The sequence below is a fragment of the Battus philenor genome, unplaced genomic scaffold, assembly GCF_028537555.1.
Source record: "Battus philenor isolate CCGP_79_NKW_IND1 unplaced genomic scaffold, ilBatPhil1.0.hap1 SCAF_18, whole genome shotgun sequence".
NCBI classification, from domain to species: domain Eukaryota; kingdom Metazoa; phylum Arthropoda; class Insecta; order Lepidoptera; family Papilionidae; genus Battus; species Battus philenor.
Window position 1 is genome coordinate 6,677,467 of NW_027181680.1, and position 21,149 is coordinate 6,698,615.

The 21,149-nt window shown below is 34.3% G+C and overlaps 1 protein-coding gene across 5 annotated transcripts in view; it reads right to left on the reverse strand.

The window, feature by feature from the left end:
• Positions 1-21,149, reverse strand: part of kmr (kramer) — a 55,316-nt gene that overhangs the window by 21,253 nt on the left and 12,914 nt on the right. For 3 of the 5 annotated variants that reach the window (XR_011106763.1, XM_068763752.1, XM_068763750.1), the window contains exons 2-7: positions 2,535-3,790; positions 2,247-2,454; positions 2,115-2,160; positions 1,779-1,867; positions 877-1,687; positions 120-806 (exon numbers count right to left, since the gene is read on the reverse strand). Coding sequence is in view for 4 of the 5 variants with exons in the window: in XM_068763752.1 (XP_068619853.1) it covers positions 120-806; positions 877-1,687; positions 1,779-1,867; positions 2,115-2,160; positions 2,247-2,454; positions 2,535-3,756 (3,063 nt within the window). In the remaining variant the exon portion in view is untranslated. The remainder of the gene's footprint in view (positions 1-119; positions 807-876; positions 1,688-1,778; positions 1,868-2,114; positions 2,161-2,246; positions 2,455-2,534; positions 3,791-21,149) is intronic. The other 2 variants (XM_068763751.1, XM_068763753.1) reach the window with 2 other exon arrangements.

The following is a 21,149-nucleotide window of genomic DNA, read 5'->3' on the forward strand; positions in this document are numbered from 1 at the left end:
ATTTCGTGTTATAATTTTACCAGTTACAGGCGTTATGAAACATACGTATAAGGACTTTCAACATAAAATCTTTGCTGTTAATAATTTAGATAAAAAGTATAATTAGCGACATAAGTCACCTGCTGAATTTTCTTTTCGCCCTCTTTTTCTGTAGCAGATGGTAAACGTGCACTGGCCGATCTCATAAACCCGTCTACATTATGATCGAACCTATGACCTTCTTTGACAAAACCGCTCACATTAGAGCTATCACTCATTACACTACCACTTCTGTTCAAATAATCTTTTTGAGTTTCTTTTTCTTTCAATGTCCAATTAGAATTTAATCCTTCGATGTCACTGTATTTTGAATTATAACTTACATTGTCACGACTCGCTCTATTCATTCCTAATCCGCTCTCATAGTTATTATTAGAAATCTGTGAATATGCTGAATTTAGCTGTTTCTCGGCTAAACCACTAGCATATTTGGCTAAAGGAACTTGAATATTTCGTGGTCCTGCGGCTTGTTGTTGCAAATATTGAGCAGACTGTCGCATTTTTTCTGCATAGCTTTCCTCTGAATAGTACCTGTCCGAGCTGGGGTCGTAATAAGAATTAATATCAAGACTAGATTTAGGACGCTGAGGTTGGCGAGACGGATCACAAGTGCTCCGCGATGAAGCTGTTCTATTTAGCTCTTCATTTTTAGATTCATATTCTAGAAAATCTGCACTATGTGGTCGTGGCATAGGAGGTTGGATGCCGCTCGCCTGCATCTTTTTTCTTCGTAAGACTGCTGGACCACTAAAGGTTTTTTCTTGGGGCTAAAATATTTTTACGTAATAAGAAAATCAGAAATATAATTGCTTAACACACGGTAACCAACATACTTACATAACTGGAAACTTGGTCTTGTGGATGTTTCTGACTGGACATGCTTACGTTATCTCGCTGATGTTGCTTTGGTGACTTAGCGTAAGCTTTTCCGTATTGGTTTTCATTTGCGTAGATGTCTTCATAATCCTCTACTTTGTCTTTATTGTATGCTGACAGTGACGCTGCACGTCCATAAGCGTCTGGAGTTCGCCTTTCTATTAGGCGTTCATTCACTGTACTCCCAGACCTACTAGGCCTGTTTAATTCCCCGTATACATCTTTATTATAAACATTTGCTGCATTCGATGTAGATTCTGTCTGTAATTCTGGATAGCTTTCGTTATATCCTGAGCCTTGACGACTTTGTTCTGATAAATTATGTTTGAACTCCGGCTCCATATTTACAGCTGCAGTTTCTGATTGTTGAATATCTTGTAAGAAAGGATTCCGTTGCACTTGCTGTTCGTAAATTTGATCTTTATTAGTCTTAACATCTTGATTTTGTTGGTGTGGAAGTGGCTGATTTCTTTTCCTATTATCAAAATAAGGAGATTGGGGATTAGATCTATAGATAGATGATGAATTGTATTGGTTGTTCTCGAGTCTTTCCGTTATAGTGTTTGTCAATGGCAAAGAAAGGTTATGAGTATCAAATGATCTCTTCATCTGATACTGCTGAGACTGTTTTTGAGCTGGAGGTGATTGTGGAGAACGTGTGTATGTTGCCTCTTGATTTGAATTAATTTGGTAATCTTGATAACGAGTATTATTAGTGCCTTGACTGTAGTGTGATGCTGGTTTTTTGAGTAAATCATAGTTCGGATCATACCTGTAATGTTTGAAGAAGTTATTTTACTCAATACATTATTTTTGGGAGATTTTATAAAATAAATTTAAACGCATATTTCAAATGATCTTACATATCTGGACTCGGTGAATTATACCCATCGTTAGATCTTCTAGGTTTAGGTGGAGCATTTGCATACGTTGGTCCTGCGTCTTCACCATCCTGCATAAGTTATAAAAACGTTAGTATTTTCACGCCTAAATGTCACTACACAAATTAAATATAACAAATCAAGTTCGGTCCGTATAATCCTTTAACGGTCACATGTATTCACTATGGCCATCATTACGTCCAGTTACAATAACAGCGTAATCATTGTCCTTGGCTACGCTCTGATGAACTAATAGTCTATCACCCGTACCGTAAACACCGTAACGTTAATTCGCATCGTGCGCTCGATAATACCCACCTCGTTTTTAGCGTTCATTCGATCATTTTGCTTTTGTGGCTGGTCGCTGTAAATAGACATAAATAGCATTTAATTACATGGAAGAATCGGTAATTATAAATAGTTTAGTATCTGAAAATACAATATTCTTACTTAAAGTTTTGCATGAGCGCAGCCATTGTTAAGGCTTTTACCCATTTTGTCATAGCTTCTTGGTCTAAAGCTGCTAAAATATAAGTTCGCATATTAGCGTGCTCCAATTTAAATGCATATTTTCTCATTACTTTATCTTCAGCTGTACAGGCTGATACTTTATATGATGGGAGCAAGACCGATCCCAAAAGCTTTTCTTCATCTTGACCTAAACAATAAAACATTATTTGAATAACGTGTTTCATAGTACTAACTCTCAATAAGCGTTATTTTAATAGTTTTACTTACTTTTATAATAAAATAGACAATACTCTGACAAGACGAACCATCTTTTTCTCCAAACTTTAAGACCATCTGAACCTTGTTTATATAAAATTCCAGACATAGCCACCGGAGCGGAAGGTATTCTTTGTGCGATTGGAGATCGTAGTGCCTGATTGCCGCTGCTACTTCTTCGACTCTCCGACGATGGAGACTTAACACTAGGAGTGCTGGACTCACTTGATTTCATTGGCGAAATTATACCGACATTACTCTTTTGAATTTGATTATTAAAGTCTGAAAGGGGTGACTGAAGTGACGTTATGTCATCTTCTTGTTTTCGGTACCGTTCGTTATCTCTAAAGTCAGTGTGCTGATTCGACTGCCACTGCGCATCGTTATATTGTCTAATCTGCATTTCTGATTCCCGGACATCATTGGTTTTACCGTAATTGTCAATATCTTTTTCATAATCTTTAAAGTCATTTTTACTGCTGTATCGGTCTATGTCTCTATAAGATCCATCCGAGTAAATGCTATTTTGTAAATTAGGAGGCGGTTGAATTCCGTGGATCTGTTGAAGAAGCAGTTGACGTTCAGCAAATTTTTGCTGTTGATGCATCTGAGCTTGATTCTGATAATGTAACTGCTGTTGCATTTTCATTTGTTGGATTTCATTGTACTGTCTTCTTAATAATTCTGTGTTGCTTTGTGGTCCAATTCTATTAGAATAAGGTAGATACGGTTTTGAACCATATTGATTCGCGTTGACCCTGTACGTCGGTTGATGATTTTGGTATATTTGATTGGTTTCTTTCGGTGGGTTACGTTTTAAGTAATCTTGGTATACTTCTGCGTTGTATCCCTTAGGGATGTTGTGAAGCAAATCATGATTAACGTTTTGGTCGGTATGTACATCAGTCCTTTCTTGTCCCGGTGGAGACTGAGGGTAGTTATAATTATCATTAGCTCCGTAATGTTTCGCATAATCACGGTTATGTCCAGTGCCGTATAACTCGTGCCTATTCTCTAAGAGTGGAGATCGCGCATTCATGTTTGAGTGATATTGACTTTGTAGTAGTTGATGCATTACGCCGTTTGGTTGGATTTGGCTTGTTTGCGTCGCAATGTGAGCAGGCATTTGTGTGTGCTGCGGTTGATAAATTTGGTCTGGGTGAACATGATGCGCCATCAGATGCTGTTGTGTAAGCGGCTGTTGCGTGGCCGGTACTGTCTTCTTGTTCTCCATTGGAAATTGCGATTGCGTAATCGGCGGGTCAAGCCTGAAAAAATAAAAATTACGAAATCAAACATCAACATTATCGTAGGCTATTCACCCATTGGTTGTGACATAATTTATACAAGTATCGCGTGTTCCGCGGCACGCAAACCGAAACATTTCAATTTGAATTGCTTCATCGAAGAAGCGTTATCGCCACTCTCGTGATAAGGTGCGTGATCAGAAAACTTTAACGCACTTATATTACAAACCAACGCGTAACGTTTTACATTTGATCTTCAATGGATCTCTGGCTGATATTAACAATAATATTAATAGTAGTGTAATATAGTAGTGTTAACACTTATTTAATATCTTAGAAAAACTAATTCCCGAAGTTACCACGACTAAAAACGATCATTCAAAATTAGATTTCAGTACAACGTAGTGAACCATTACTCATTAAAGTATATCTCTCTGTAACATAACGTACAATACTTAAAAAATATTTCATCCGAAAAATTTTCTTTGTTAAAAATAAACACTCAAAAGTAGGGTGTGTATGATAAGTAGTATACAGGTTGCAAAAGTTATGATTTTTTTAAAGTTTATCAAATAATAAAGCTTTATTTCATTTATGAACATATTGAATATATCAAAACAAAACAATGATACGGGTCACGCTACGCGCCTATCTAAACAAACTATCGACAAATCACAAAAAAGGACCTGTGGTGTGCGTATTCTCACGCATATCAAATGCTAGGAACCCGTGAGAATCATACGACCACTTCACAAAGGGCTATGTTCTTAAACTAAATGACACCAACCCATAAAATTATAAGTAAAAATTTCACGTGAACCACTTATGTGGAGTAAATTCAGTTCACACTAACAAAAATCGGTAGAATGTAAAGACGTATATATGTTTTTTGAAACTATTAGTGAATATAAAACATTCGATTGGTGTTGGGCGCTGTTAGTTTATCTGGCTTTTACAGCTTCGTCCGTATTGTATAGACAAATAGGTATCTACTCGGATGTCTCGGATGTCTCGGAAGTCTTTGAGCACGAAGCTCTTTGAATAGATATCAGAGTTGGCCGCTGCCGAGACTCGGTTTTTTAGTGAACACACATGTTTAATTACCGTAAAGAAAGCGAGAATTAGCGAGTTAGTTATTTCTGCGCTCAGCTAACTAAAACCCAATTTGATCAGATGACAAAATGGCAAATAACAAACAGCTTTTACAAAAATATTAGTTATTTTTGGACCAAGTGGCGCTGTTACTAATCGATAGTAGTCGTATACGTGTAGATATATATCAGTAAACAGTCCTGTGTTAACGTACTCTGCTTCCTACCGGGAACGCAGTAATGAGAAGCATCAATCAACGATTCGATGACTCGGCGAGAAACCCCGGATGCATTCTAACGATCTTGATTTCCTTCGACTACCGTCAATGTTTTACATTTTAGAATGAATTTACAAAGTAAAGTTAAATAAAACAAATTACGTACTAAAAAAATTGATTTTTACACTACATTGATAATCAAAATAAAATAAATCAAATATTAAACTCGAAAATGATTAACTATTCGCACACACTTAATATTGTGTCAAAAGTTATTGCCATAACCTTAAACCATAACCAAAAAATAATTCCAGCCCGCCTTTTTTTCCCTGTCAATCAAAAATATGACAGCTAGTTCGACCTGTTTAATTATACTCTGTGGTTTATATGGACAAGAAAGGTGTGGTGTTCACATTTCTCACATTTTTTTAATTATTTCATATTATTCACTTCTGCGCAAACCTCAGAATTCCTGTGTATGTATATATACAAATTGCACACTTGGTATTACATTTTCATTTTTAATAAAATAAACTAACATCTTAGTAATGATAGCTTTTCGTAAGGGTGAGATGAACCACGTACACGCTTTGTGTGATAGCGTTTAAAAAAAAACCGCTTTTCGTTTTTAGGTCTCATTAATTTAATTAAACTTTAGCTTGTGACAGAAAATGAAAGAAGACATGTATAAAGGTGATTTTAATTTAACACTCACTTGTCCACGTTTGACAAAGAAACCTGAGTAATATTCCCGTGTTCATAAGAAGCCAAAATCGTTTCATACCCGAGTATGCGTATAGTATAAACCGGAGTTATGCATTTCAGAAATGTTGAATCGAAAACAATTTAATTATTTAACAGAAACTTAAACTTAATAAAAGTAGGTTAAGTCACGCGTACTATTATAGAATAATGCTCCGATCGTTGCAATACTACTGCTTCCTGAACTAGGTCGATGAGAAGCCATACATGCGAATCTATATCAGAAGTCTATTATTACACTGACATTAATGTAAAAATAATATTATTTTATTTTATGTATACGAAATAATTGTTTCATATATTTTATTGATTTGTTTTATTAACATAGGAAAATTAATTTCACATTTAATATTTTTATACCAGCAACACGTAGTTCTAAAATAAAAATTTCTAAAATTGAATCCATTCCGTGCTTTTAAAATACCGAAGAATTACTTTAAAAAAAACTATTTAAATCGTTTAAATATTCGCGATTGTTAACAATGCACTTCTGTCATGAGAAGTTAATTCATTACTTTCTTAAAAATTTCCTGTGAGCGAGATTAAGTTAATTGTTTAAATGTAGATTGTTTCATCTGTATTGAATTTTTTTTTTACTTATAATAAGTTATTCAAATTCTGAATGAAGCATTAATTAATTGAAGCCCGGTATTAGTGCGGTGTACGCGTCACCGATTCTTTGAACAGTTCCTTGCAGCGCAAAATGTGACATTTAAGTTTTACCATAATATCTGAACAAAATAAAACGAAGAAAAAATGTAGCTCAATACGAATAGTTATCCTTATTTTTATAAATACGTCCACAAAATTCATGAGGCTTGTTTTCTTCTAGTATTCGCTGTATTTTGTTAATCTTAAACTGTATTTTGTTAAAGTAAAACTTAAACACGTTTTATATTTTGCTACAGTCGTTCATAAACAGCATAATTTCTTACTTCTACTCTTAAGCTTTACTTGGCAATGTTTGGTATTCGGTGCAATTTTAAAGCCAAACACTACTTCTTTCAATAACCAAGAAGCCAGATACTCTGAGCTGATACAATATTTTGAGAGCATAAGAGAAGGCTGAGCTCGAAGCTGCGAGATCGATTCAGAAATTAGAAGATTCGCCGAAAAACCAAAATCAAAGACGTTACTCTAAGAATTGCTTGTCTCAAGTGGCAGTGGGCGGGGCACATCGCTCGTACAAACGACAACTGTTGGGACTTAAAGGTTTTCAAGTGGCGATCAGGTGCTGGCAGATGTTGCATGGGTTGGCAGGAGCTGCCTGCACATGCCATACTAGGAGGGAGGACCGACGATATATTTAAGATTGCCGGAAGTCGTAGGATTCGGGCAGTGCAGACAAGTCATTATACGATCTTTGGTGCCTATACATTACAGTGGGAATCTACCTGCTGACACGAAGGTAATGATGATGTCTTTGAGTGCCTGAGTCTAGTATCCTTAGCAGTTTAATTTGCCTTAATTATAAACATATAATTACGTACAGGAAATAAAGTAACTCATATATCGTTTTAAAATCCCATTGAAATGAGTTTCAAAATCGGAAATTTAAATTGTACAACTTTACGTTCTAAAGAATAAAAAGCAGCAACGTAAGCTCTTTAGGCGTATGTGATCAAACTAGATAACGTCCATTGTGGCGACGACACAAATAGTACGCGTGCGTCTTGATCTGACAGCCGATATGCAAAGCGAAAGTGATAAGAACAAGCCCCACACAGCCATTGAAACTTTTACTCGAATAAATCTTCGAAACTACGCAACTTGAATACGAAAGGTCAAAGTAACACATGTATAAAATACAATGATTGTTGCTTCAACGTAGTGGTTAATAGAATAGTCAAATAAGACTGAATATTATTTACTTTGTCTCTCAGTAACGAAAAAAAGAATCTTAATTTGTAACAATGCAAAAAAAATATATTATTTTTCAGTTTGGTCTCTCGTCTCCGCAGTGACTGATCAATTATTTAAAAGTTGATAATTTAGTATAGTCACAATGGTGTTGACATGAATACACCTTAGATTAAAAATAAGGTATTAATCAAAGAATTAATAAATATATAAGATAATAGATTAACTCCTCGTTCAATATCTTTCAGTGCCTAAAGACTGAGGTCTATAACAAATATGTCTATGACTATCGGACTTTTTTAGAAAACTTTCCGCTCAGGAGCTTACTCAATGAGCCATGGACAGGATTATACCCGGGATTTTTTTACGAGACCGAAACAGTAATGAGCAGATACATAGACGAACCTAATTAACTGCCATAGCCCAGCAGATGGCTAAGTATACTATCAGTGAGCACGTCACATAGCGTCCAGATGACAGTGACAGATGAACAGATGACCACTAGGATGATTAATGTACGCCCACAAGATAAACAGACGACCTTGTTAAAGTCGTCGAAAGATGCTGGATGTTGGCCGTTTCCAACCATTCCTATTGGAAATATATTGTGGATTTGTTAATGCTATTTCTAGCTGGACATACCAGCAACAAATAGCTAAAATAATGATAATGTTTGTAGTATTTCAATGCGTAATATTAATACGCAAATAAAACATGTTTTAATTATTATTAACCAACAGACAAAATTTTCAGTTTGTGGTACATCACTAATTTTGAATATTTAACAATAGTAATATTTTTTAGGAAAACGCAACACAAATATAATTTTCAACGACCTGATTATATTCACCGCTGTGGAAAATGAATTTTCCGATATTGACCTTAGTATCTTCTTAAAGAGAAATCGAGAGAAATAATTATCTAATTGTATAAAAAAATCTTTACATTCATGCAAAGACCAGATTTATAAATGAATTAGTTAGAACAAGATTAGAAATGATGAAATTTGCTGTTCCGTGGGGTCCATGTGGTAGTTGCACATAGCAGGGTATCGACAATTTTCTATCAAGGATCCGTGATAATGACGGTAAGATGTTTAATCTATTAAAATTATTGCAAAATAATGTCATTCTGTTTTACAAATCCATAAGTTGGCAGATGTGAAAGTATTTTCGAAGAAATACTTCTTGCGTCGTCGCCAGACGTCTTGGCAATCGAAGAATACGGTTATTGATTAAAGAGGGTGACGCACCCCTTGTCTGTTTAATCTCCCTTTCGCTAACTTACGAACCTTCCGGTTCCGGAAACACAGTAGCAACGAACTTTATAAAGCATCTCAAAACCTACAATTACGTACTTATTAATGGTTTTCAGCAACTATTTACACTAATCATGCCGTGATATAATCTATATTACTAAAAATTAATGTGCTTGATAAGCGCAAAACTCCAAATCTGTTCTATCAAACACATATTTTTTTTAATATTTTCGTTTAGGCAGGCAAAAATTGTAAAATCGAAAAGTATGGTAAAAATATCACATTTAAAATTTGTCCTTAGTTCAGATGTGAAACGAAACCAAAACGGCAGTTAAGAACTAAGTCTTGCAATGTAAGAAATTAAAAATTATTTGTATAAACAACATGTCTATTATTAAGACAATTAATCAAGAAATAAAAATATCATTGTGATAAAAAGTTTAATTTTTCTATTAGACTACGGCAGGCCAATATCTTTTGACAGTACTAATTCTATCTGATCAACTAGAAAAAAGTAATATTTAAATAGTTTGTACCATTTTTTTAATTCGATTTACACAGTTCATAAACTACGAAAATAAAAGTTTTTACAACAACCACTATCAAGAAATAGATGTTTGCATAAAACCTTAACGCGGTGAATTCTCATCACTTGCAACACCTTTAAATACTTTCCAAAGCACTCACGGAGCGAAGCAACAGGTGCCTCGTAAGTGCATTCAGGAACACTGCACTCTCATAAGGACTACTTTACAGTGTTCACATTACCCCCTGCCATAATTTTCTTCGTCGTATTGGTTCGACAATGAACCTGCTATAATTTCTAAAATCAGATTTCCGTTTTTATAATTTACGTAAAATTGATTTAAAATATTTTAATATACAAACTTAGTTGCGTAGATAATGTCTATACTTCTGGGGTTAGCTACTTGCGGATTCTATCAGACAGAAGGCGTAATGACAGTAATAAAATCTATTATCGTATATTAAATTTACACGAAAACAAATCTTATTAGAACTAAATAATTATATCGTAACCCAATGTCGAATGGTTGTAAATGATATAAATATTAATTTTAAACAATAAACTCAACGGGACCGAATCAGGAATAATCAGATCCGTAGACATAAAGCCTTTACCAGCGGATTGCAGCGGGCTGCATAGAGCGCAGAATAGACGGCGCCCTGGGCCTCGCAGTTCTAAAATAAAGACCGTGGAACGACAAGCCAGACAGGTGACCTCGTTATGGTCGTCGGAAGACTGTTGCAGGCATTTTCCAACCGGACCTAAAGGAAATCTATAGTGGTACAGAGTGTTTAGCAGTGTACGTCGTACTTCTAAAATGATGTAGATAGTTGGTTAACCAAAACGTAATGTCCGCTTTGAGTCTCTAAAACCATTAAGAAGGCTTTTTCTCACGTTGAACGCGGGAAATCTCGGCAATTAACGCCGCATACGCTGTTTAGTCTGGGTCGTTAAAAATATATAATGCAGTGGCGAGGCGGGCTGCTCCATTTGGCGACGTGCCAGACCACGAGGTGCGGCTCCGTTCGCACATTTAGATTACGCCCGATTGATACGCCGTTCAATGTCAATCTTGTAATGACCCACATACTCGTGTGAAAGCCGGAGCAATCTTATTTTTGTATCTTCTGTCAGCTGTTTCCATGGTAGAAGCTCGATATTCTTTTCCGTGACTATATGACGTATCCCTATTGACATTCACAGCTGCACGCACCGGTATACTTCTTTACAAGGAAGACGCCCGGGGACTCTCGCGGAATTCATTGCTCGGTACCTTTATATTAAATATTCCATCAGGCTGGATGCCAAACAAGCATTCAGTCTTGCGAATACCACGGAATGCCAGATCATGATCTGGTCGATTACTATCAAAATATCTAGAGATTTTCTAGAGTTAAAATTACTGATATTTCAGTAGAAAATATAATTGGTATCTGCAATCAAGTACGATGTGAAATCCAGCTAGACTATACTTTGATTTATAACTGCACAGGATTACCGATATCCTCGTACATTCAACTCCATTTTTACATCAGCGTTGTTACATAGTAAAACATTAAAAGTAATAATAACCTTACATCCACAGATAACGAAATAATTAAATTCCAGTGAAATTCGCTTCAATTACATGTAAAACACGTGTACACTTTAGCTTTTCACCTCGCATCTTAAAGAGACTCTCCAAAATCCTCTACAGTTTCACACTTCGTCAAGGATGCGCAAAGGAGGCCCTAAAACTTAAGAATGTCGCTAAAAATAGAATTAACAAGCAAACAGTAATTGCAGTTTTACTTCCGTGCGATAACTATATTTCTGTAGACATTATTGATAGAGATACTTGATAACTGCGCTTTTTCTTCAAAACAGAATATGAATTATGAACAGGTTGATTGGTTATAGGTGTAAAAGAAGCTTTAAAGGAATATATACCTCATTTCGCGAGAATTATGGTACACCCTTTCCAATGGTTTCAGAAAGATTAAAAAAAGTATATAAAAATTTAATAAAATTAATAAAAGTATATATATATATATGGTCACTGTTTTTTATATTTTATATATATACTACATATATAAAGCAATTATTGTTTATTATTTTTCCCTGGGGATTTTGTACTGCCAGAAGTTAATTGGCCTGTCGCATTCCAAAAGAAAAATCAATTAATGTAACCGGAAAATAATTAATATAATTGAAAAATAAATTTAAAAGTTTTCAAGTTTTTGCAGATAATACGCTATACACTCTCTTTAATACTTATACATTTATAACTAATCACGTGTTTGTGTTTAGTTAAAAGTTTTACAGTATAAACGCATTCCCTGAATATATATTTCTAAACGATCTTTAGATAAACATATTTTTTTGCTTTTTTGATGCGTCCTTTATTTAAAACAAACAAAAATAAATTGTTCTTTTGTCTTATATGTATGACTTGTTTTGTAACGAAATATTTATTTAAAAACACTGCAGTGTGAAAAGCATTACAAAGCTTACTGTAAACGCTAAAACAATGACCTATGTCACTATTTTTATAAAAATTTAATACATTTTTTTTCTTTTAATATATAACATAATATCTGGTGTTTACTTTATATTATGCTGATTTACTGAACAGAGGTTATAAATAAAAGGCTTAAAGCTTTAAACAGGCACTAACAAGATCATCTCAATTGAAAAAAAGCTCATTACGATCATATAAAATTTAAATGTGAAAATTTCGTAGAAAGACATGATGGCTTTTACACCATTATCAATACTTACTGACCTAATTTACAGGTTTAAGAACCGCATTCTGCATTGTTACACGTCACAGATTACAGCACTGCAGAACACGAGCGTGCCAAGAAGTTTTATAATATTTATATATATATATATATATATATTTTTTTTTTTTATACGTGATTGCGTCGTAGACTTTTACGTGGTTTCCATTCGTTTGCAATGAGCCGTTACGGACAGATTACCAAATCGAATGTTCTCGTATTTAAAACAGAAAATGTTACTTATCTTGATACACACGATTTATTTAATTTAATCGTAAATATATTTTAAATACAGAATTGAATCTTGCTCGTTAGATAGATAGTATATATAATATATTATATGTTTCAGATATTTACGATTAGATGGAGATGGACTTCTGATTCTGCCACTAATTATGAAATAATTCATGTACATATTTATAATTAAAACTAACTACTACATTTTCATAAAAGTATGCATTCATAAAATACTAAAATTAGAGAACATATGGCTCAAAGGATTTTGAAGTCAAATTAAATTGAAAAATCTTAATGGCAAAGTACAATTATACGACTTCGAATTTTTAAGAGCTATTAATTTTATACTTTTTAACCTGAGTACATAAAGTACTCGTTATCATTTATATGTAAAACTGTCTATGATATATTTATATCGTTAATTTAAAATACATCGTATGGTTATTTTGGTACAAAATTATCATTTTAGCTACAGGTCGTCCGCTGTCTAGATGCTGGGTATAGATTCCAATAGGACAGGTTAGAAACGGTCTACGTTCAGCGTCTTCCTCTTACCTCGTTTACAAGCTCGTTTGGCTGCCTTGTTGATGAACATCCTCCACTTCGTTTGCCGGCCCGCGGTCCTCATTCTAGAACCATAAGGCCTGAACGTACATTTCGCCACCTACCAGCTTTGAAATCCGCTGAGCTATGTCGATTACTTTAGTTCGTTTACGAATCTCCTTATTCCTGTTTTGATGTCATATAGAAACCTCAAGTGAGTTCGAACTTATGTTACATATTTACATCACCTATGTTTAGTTTTGCGGTGGGTTAATAACGTTTCAATTATTTATTGATAAATTAAAAGCCACCACAAAACTTACGCAATGGACGTTACAAAACTCCGCAATGCATTCTATGAATATTTCCGCGGACATAGAATGCGAGTACCTTGGTAGATTGAATCGCATTACAGCCTTGATATTTTGATATCATCATCCCGTATTGGCATTAGTAACTATTGCAACGGTTCGATTATTAAGCAAATCTTATAATTCGTTCTCAACAAAAGCACGCCGATGCCATTGTTAAATGCTAACATGATCCGTATCAGTAAATTATGCTTTACAAAGTGAGAAAACCTTTGACAGAGTCAAGAGAAACTGAATTTAATATGTTATTTTTAGTTAGGAATTTTGTTTGAAAATTACCTTGTTTATTCCGTTTGCTTTCGAGCACGGATAGAAAATCCTTCAGTTTTCAAACAAAGCTGACATAAACTTAATAGTATGAAGTCATAGCACATACTTTACTGGTTGATCCATACAGATTCTGGAAACGTCTAACGTCGCCTTTATAGACACCCATTGGCTGCGAACAGCCCTTTTTTTTCTTTTATTTATTATAACTTATTTGAAATACCCTAGAGGATCACCGTTTTTTACTATTCATTATTCATCAGTATTCTAGATAAATTTATAATGAACACACCAATTATCTTAATGTATATTTCCTAACACGTAATAATAGCTCTTCTCAAAGTAAATAAATACAGATTTTCGTTGGACTATAAACTTTTTGTTATTTAATACATATATAAATAGCATAAATGACAAATATATAGATTAATTCCAGTAATAACATTTTAGCTGTTTATAAAAAATAAATGTTAAATACTTGTCCACGCATGATGACTACATAAAATATGTACATCCGACACATCTTAAACTAACGCTTACGCTTATTGATTTTATGCTCTTTCTTTAGTCCGCATTATCAGAAAACATAATTAAGATGTATTCATAGTTTCAAAACGCAAATAAAGTGGCCATAATAACTTTATTTTATTAGTGGTTTTAATTTCAATTCCATAAAAGATTATTTTTGTTTGTAATATTTATTATAAAATGTGTAAACATACGTCTCTGGAATTATCAAATTCAAAATCATGATTTAATTGTGATAATTTTTAACAGTTTTCGATCGTAGGAAACTCGTATCTGGATGTCAGCGAAAAATGCGATTCAAAAATCACTTTTATACACGCTTAATGTCTAAGTTATTTGTATCTTTTAATTATTATCTACATTATATAAAGACCAAGGTCCAAATTGTAACAGTTATACATAACAATAGTAATTTATACAAACATCTATCAAACATTAAATACGAAATAGGTCAACTTAAACAGTCAGCCAATGTATAAAGTATAAACGAAATCTTTGCATCACTGACAAAGAAATGCGATACTCTCGACGGAGCACTCTACGAGATATCGATTACAAAACACAAACAGACGAATCGTTAAAATTTTAAATAAGCGGTTTTATTTATAATCTAATTGACACTACGTTACGAGGCTTGCTTACATCTGTATAACTGTATAAAACCATTAAGAACCGGTTAATATTTTAAAATGCGCAAACGGGTTTCCGAACGTTCCAGCAAAGATCGCGGGATAGTTTCGTAAAGTCCAATTTTCGTTAGCTATATTATGATTCACTGGTTAACGATCGGATGCCGATAGTAGTTGTCCCGAGACCGCAAGACCGGGTCCCGTGTCTCCGCGCATTCTTGCGAGCGAGGTGAACAACCGACATAAACGCGGTCGTCCTTGGAGCCGCGTGCTCCTTTCTACACAACCTCCTTGGTCGCAACTTGCAGGTTAATATGCCGAGGAACGTGTGCTCTTCTTTAATTCCATGTCATCTCTTAATCCTGGTAACTTTTAACTACAAAATTTAATCTAACAATACAATTCAAGTATAAATACTTACATAATAAACTTTCTACACAACTGTAGGTTAGTTTCAAATACGTAGTCAACTTATCAATTTGAAAACTTGTTATATTTTTTACTAGGTTTCATTAAACTAATAACACTTTTACAGTCAATTGTGTACGGTATTACAACTCCCGTTTAATGTCTCTGAATTATCAAGTACTAAATTTGAGATGTTCATTATACAATAACATGTTGAATAACCTTTTAGTTACAAAGATTTTTAGGTATTAATAAAAGTCGGGAATGAATTGCTCCACAATTGTTTTATCGTATATATGTCGTGTGCAGTGGTAACCAAGCGGAAGAAGACTGAGACTTGCGATCGTCGACGCGGGTTCGATTCGAGACACAATCTTATAATTTAAACTTTGTGCACAAATTATATAGAAATGCCTATGCTCACAAGTTTCCATAGGACAGACAGCAGCATCCTCTGCGTACTATAATACAAGACTGCTTTCGTCAACTCCCTACCAAGCGCCGTGATTATTGTATAACCTTGCATAGACATCTTTGGGGGAGGCCCTATGCCTTATTAGGTTTCTAAGGGCTGAAACAATGACAACTGCTGTATTAAGAATATTGTAATAGTAAACACAAAAGAAACCAGTCTGACTTTATTGTAGGTTCTTCTTATAACGCGTTTGGAAGTTGAAGGATGACACCTAAAAGAAGCTCACATTGATTGTAATTTATTTCAAATTAGGCTCTCAAGATAAATTCAAAATCTACGCATATGCTCTGAGGTGACCGTATGATCATATGACTGTAATAATATAATGTAGATAATTATATGAGTAAATGAAAACATTAGCCACAATTAAACGTGTAAGAGAAGTAATTTATAACACATATACACATTAATGTTAAATTCCTGATATTATTTTTAACTGCATAACGTTTTATTAATCAATAAGTCTTAACTACATCACGATTTTATCTAAGTAGAAATGAAATATAGTTGTGTTAGTAGTTATATACAAGAGGCCGCTAAAAACTACATGTACTTCACGGAGTCAATTCCTACCGCCAAACAATACACAACAGGCAAGTACAATATTGTACAAGTGTATCGAAGAAATAGTGGAAAGGCTAGTGATATAATTTTAATTTTGTATTTCAAATATGAATAGCATTATTTTGACAGGGGTCAACAACAATCATATAGTGAACATTGTAACAATTTTTGTTATTTAAAAATACTGTTTTCCTATACGTCTTCTAAAACTTATTACAGCAACTAAACTCAAAGGGTTCCTCGGAAAGATATGTTCTGACAACATTCTTTCTTTCAGCGAATTGAGAAGTTAGTTATAATTTAGGTTGTATTGTCGAACTCTCTATGGAGTGACTGAACACTAGAGCCTGTCCTTATATTATTTATTATACTGCTACCGAAACCGCTATACCGCGCCTTAAACGCAAGTAGGTGGTACCCCCCCCCCATGTCTTTTACCTGAGGCGCAGTGCAACGTTTGGCTGCTGTAGCACTATGTATAAAAGCACATAGTATATTCAAATATTATAAATGGATTAGTTTAGTTTATCTCTTGCATTTAATGATAAACAAAACCTTTGACACCAATGCACAAAGAACTTAACTCTTAAATGCTTTTAAATGAGTCAAGATTTATTAAAATTTTATTACAAAGAATATCAAATGCCAATAATAAACAGCTGCTATTAATTAGCTAATTAGCAGAGGTATGTGATGTGCGTTTCCAACGTTTTTTATTCTTTATTCAACAAACTATTCACGTACAACAACAAACTTTTTGTGAACAATTAGTCGAATACTTTTCTCCTCTTTTACTATATATGTACTAAATAACAGTTAAGTTAACGCGAATCGTCGCCATCAGTACGAGGTATCTCTGAACGACGCCTCTTCATTCCCATTCACATTAAGCTAACCGGTAGTCCATGTGGCTGCGTTATAAAAAAACGAGGTATAATCGTATCAATTACCAGTTCCTCTGATGAACCTGTCGTAATGTGGTCACTCACTACTCTGTGGTAATTTTCCCATCACTACTGTTACGTTACTAAAATTAACAATTTAATATCTAATGTCTCATGTTTAAGTTAAAATAATTCAATTTAAATGAAATGTTGTAAAAGTTTCTTAACTTACAATTAAGCTATACATTTAAAGCTTTTATACCTAATATCAATCATCCCGTATAAAGTGATCACTCTGAAATATGTAACTATAATAACTTCTAGCTAGTAAACCAATAACTTCTAGCATTACAAATTCTGCAGGGACATGTAGTGAACAATAATTAATTTTAATATGTATGTAGAAATACGAAATTTGAACATGGTTTTTCTTACCATATCATAATTACCTTATTATTATATTTGAAATCGTGTATTACGTGATCAATCATCCTGTATAGCTAATTTATTTTGTTGCATGTAGACGAATTTAAACATTAAATACATTTTTATTTTATCTAATAATATCAGTATTTTGGTTAGACGGAGGCATACTGAAAATCTGTAGCGAATGACGGCATTTTCGCCAAAAATAACCCAGACCCATAAATGCGATTGAAGCAACTGTCACATTGCCAAATAATATTTATAGTTTTAAAATAAAAATACTTCTTAGACGCCATTTTCCATCGTCGTTTTATTTTAATAGGCGACATGTTTTGTTTTGTCTGTTTGAGGTCTCCGTTCTAGACCTTAGAGACCCCAGCGGGCGACCTGTTCCGCGCTCTATGTGGCCTGCCTACTACCAATTCCAACTTATTATACTAACAAATCTACTGGTCAACATCGATTACCTACATTTGTCTACGAACTTCTTCAATCCTGATTCGGTCTCTTTTAAATTTCGAGCGCATCTTCATGGCTCGTTAAGCGACTGTGAACTTGCTAATAAGGCCCGAGAATAGCACGTACAAAATCTATTCTTATATTGTAGCAATTTACTGCTCCTAACGACCGATCTTGGTCAGTTCTATTTTTTCCACGTGTGATTTTATTTGTAAAGGCTATTTTTCTTTTAAAAGTTTAATAAATAACTTACTACAAATTTATGTACCAACTTTAATTCCGCTATGATCGTACATAGTTTCAAAAAAACTGTGCGCAACAAAGTTCTAACACGAGAAGTAATATAACACCACGTAAAACTTCTCGTGCCGCAAAACATTTACAAAGCAACGCTCAAAGGCAACTCGTCGGTATAAAGTTTCAGCGTCACGGGTCGGAAGTTTAATATAGCGAGCTTTTCCATAGTTCACAATACTAAAGCAAAAGAACGTAACAACCAACGGTACTTTTTACTTGGATCGAGGAAAATATCTGTAATAAAAACGTTCCAGCTGACTGAGGAACACATTTTTTTAAAGAATTTAACTTTCCGAGTCGTACAATGGTGTGAAACGATACAATAAAAACAAAGCAAAATTTAATCAACTTTTTTTCAAGTGACAATAATAAAGCACGTAATATTCACTTTCTCCAAGTCTTTACTAAATACTGAATAGACTTAATTGGGTGTTTCGTCACCGTTAAATTATTCAATGGTAAATCATTAATTTACGGCTAGATATAAGAAGAGAATAAATAGAACCATCACCATATTTTTTTACATTTATGCAATAAGTATTACATTATTATTACATTTTTATATGGTTACATCGGAATGTGTATTCGACTAACGACTTAGTCAAGATTGCGCTAGATGCGACTGGCGCTAGATCGTTTGTGGCAATCTTTGAGTGCCTATGCCTTGCAATGAGCTTCTATACTATACATGATTATTATTATAGTAGTTAGTACAATCCGTTACCACTCGGTTCAGAGTTGAATACGCGCAACCTAGTGCAATATGATATATGTTAAAGATTTTTGTTATCGGGACATGTTTTACTACATCGTATGCGAGTAGGGAAGGTGTAATATAATGTACTCCAAATTCTGCGAGGAGTCGAACCCACAGCTGGTAGCAATGGTACCTCACAATTTTTAAATTCTAGACAACCGCTACTATAGATTATAATTACATCTAAGAATTCCTACGCAATTATAACAAAAACATGGTTATAAGTAAAATTAAATTGATTTATGACGTGATTTCTTGTCTGTCTTAATAAGAGGAGAGTTGCCGAGATATTACAGTATAGCGAACAGTTACCCGCGATGGCGACACTGAAAATTATATCTCAACTCTCGTGAAGAAAATGAATGGTTTTATAACAAAGTAATGTATCAAAGTGGACGTTTAAATGAAATAACACGTTCTATGACAATGTAAACCTACACAAGACATTGTATTTGAGCAGAATGTGTCGTACTATGTTTAAGATCGTTAAACTAAACAATAAGGTAGTAACACCACTTTAGTAGCAGTAATCTTACTATAACACCCTACACAACTGGACTGTAGCAGTTTGCACACTGCAGTACACTTCCAAAAATAGATGCCAGGTTCGTATCTCGTCTCGTAGCTTCTTTCAATGAAAACTACTTCTACTTCTTCGGTATTATTTTATTTTTATAATTAAGTATAGTTTACCATGCTTAATATACCTCACAATTCTTGTACAATATTTTAAGGAGTTTCATCATATGTATTTATTTACTGAGTATTGTATATAAACACAGGATATTATTAGACTTTGTTAAAAAGACCTCTCCCATATACAAGGCGGATTCTTAAGTTTTTAAGCTCACATATCCAGAAAAAGCGGTGAAATCCTGGAAAGACTTGATCATTAGCATCCCAGATGGATCTTGATTGTAGTCACAAGACCATACACCGATGATCTAGTCCAATCAAGTCCAAATCAAGCTCAAAGCCCCGGTGGCTGAAGCAATGCATGGCGCGGAAGACCAGCACAGATGGCGCGACATGTGCGCCACAAAGTTTAATAGGAATATCACGATCCTTAGTGGTAAGTGACACGACACAGGGAGTTGTGGTTAACAAGGTAAAACAGAGCGGATTATATTACCGTGTCTAAGTTTCTGTAATTGATAATAAAACATAATAATAAAACTCTTGCTCTCTGTTTTAGAGGTTTGTGAAAAAGATCACAAACGTACGGAATGCTACAGGCCAATAACAGCTGGTACAATGTAATTAAAAACGGTAAAAAGGGTAGTTAGTAGATTAAATTACAATTTAGGTACAGTTTATAGATAATGTTATAACACCGTTATTGATCACTGCTAACAATAGTTCTATTGAGACTATCAAATTGATAATAAGGCTTTAAATGCCCCACTTTCCGATGTGCTGCGATGGTTAGTGGAGCGTAGCATACCGTCACGGTGGTCAGGGCGGACACCATAGTGAGCTTACGTATCAAAACGATTGCCTGATTTTGAAACGTCGTAAGTATCTTAAATCGACGACCGTTGGAGCCAAAAGGTTCTTTAGTAATGACCATGAGCCAGTAGACGCAGCGTGGCCAGTAGAGGCAGCGCAAGACTATGTAATGTATATGTCTTATATTTTTAATTGTGGCCTATACCTTGCAGTAGGCGTCTATCGACTGATATAACCAAGTATAAGATTATTCAAGATGTGTTTTAATTTGCTGACATGGAATATTTTTTTTTATATCTAGGTCACGTATACACGTATAAGTCGTACGTATACACGTATATTACCTTGTCTTTTTACGTTTTCGAAATGCTTGGCAGGTCCAAGCTCGCCCAAATGTCAATCAAAGGAACGATCTAGATCGAATACAACTAGTTTTGCGAGAAGTGCACAGAGGTCCTTCAACAAGAACTGGATAAATTGGATACCACGCAAGGCATACATTCTTACAACTTAAAAAAGTCCAATATTTGATACCTGTAGACTATTTATGACGAATGAGGTTTTACCAAGAGATGTTTAACATATGCTAAAGGGACAAGGATTGATACA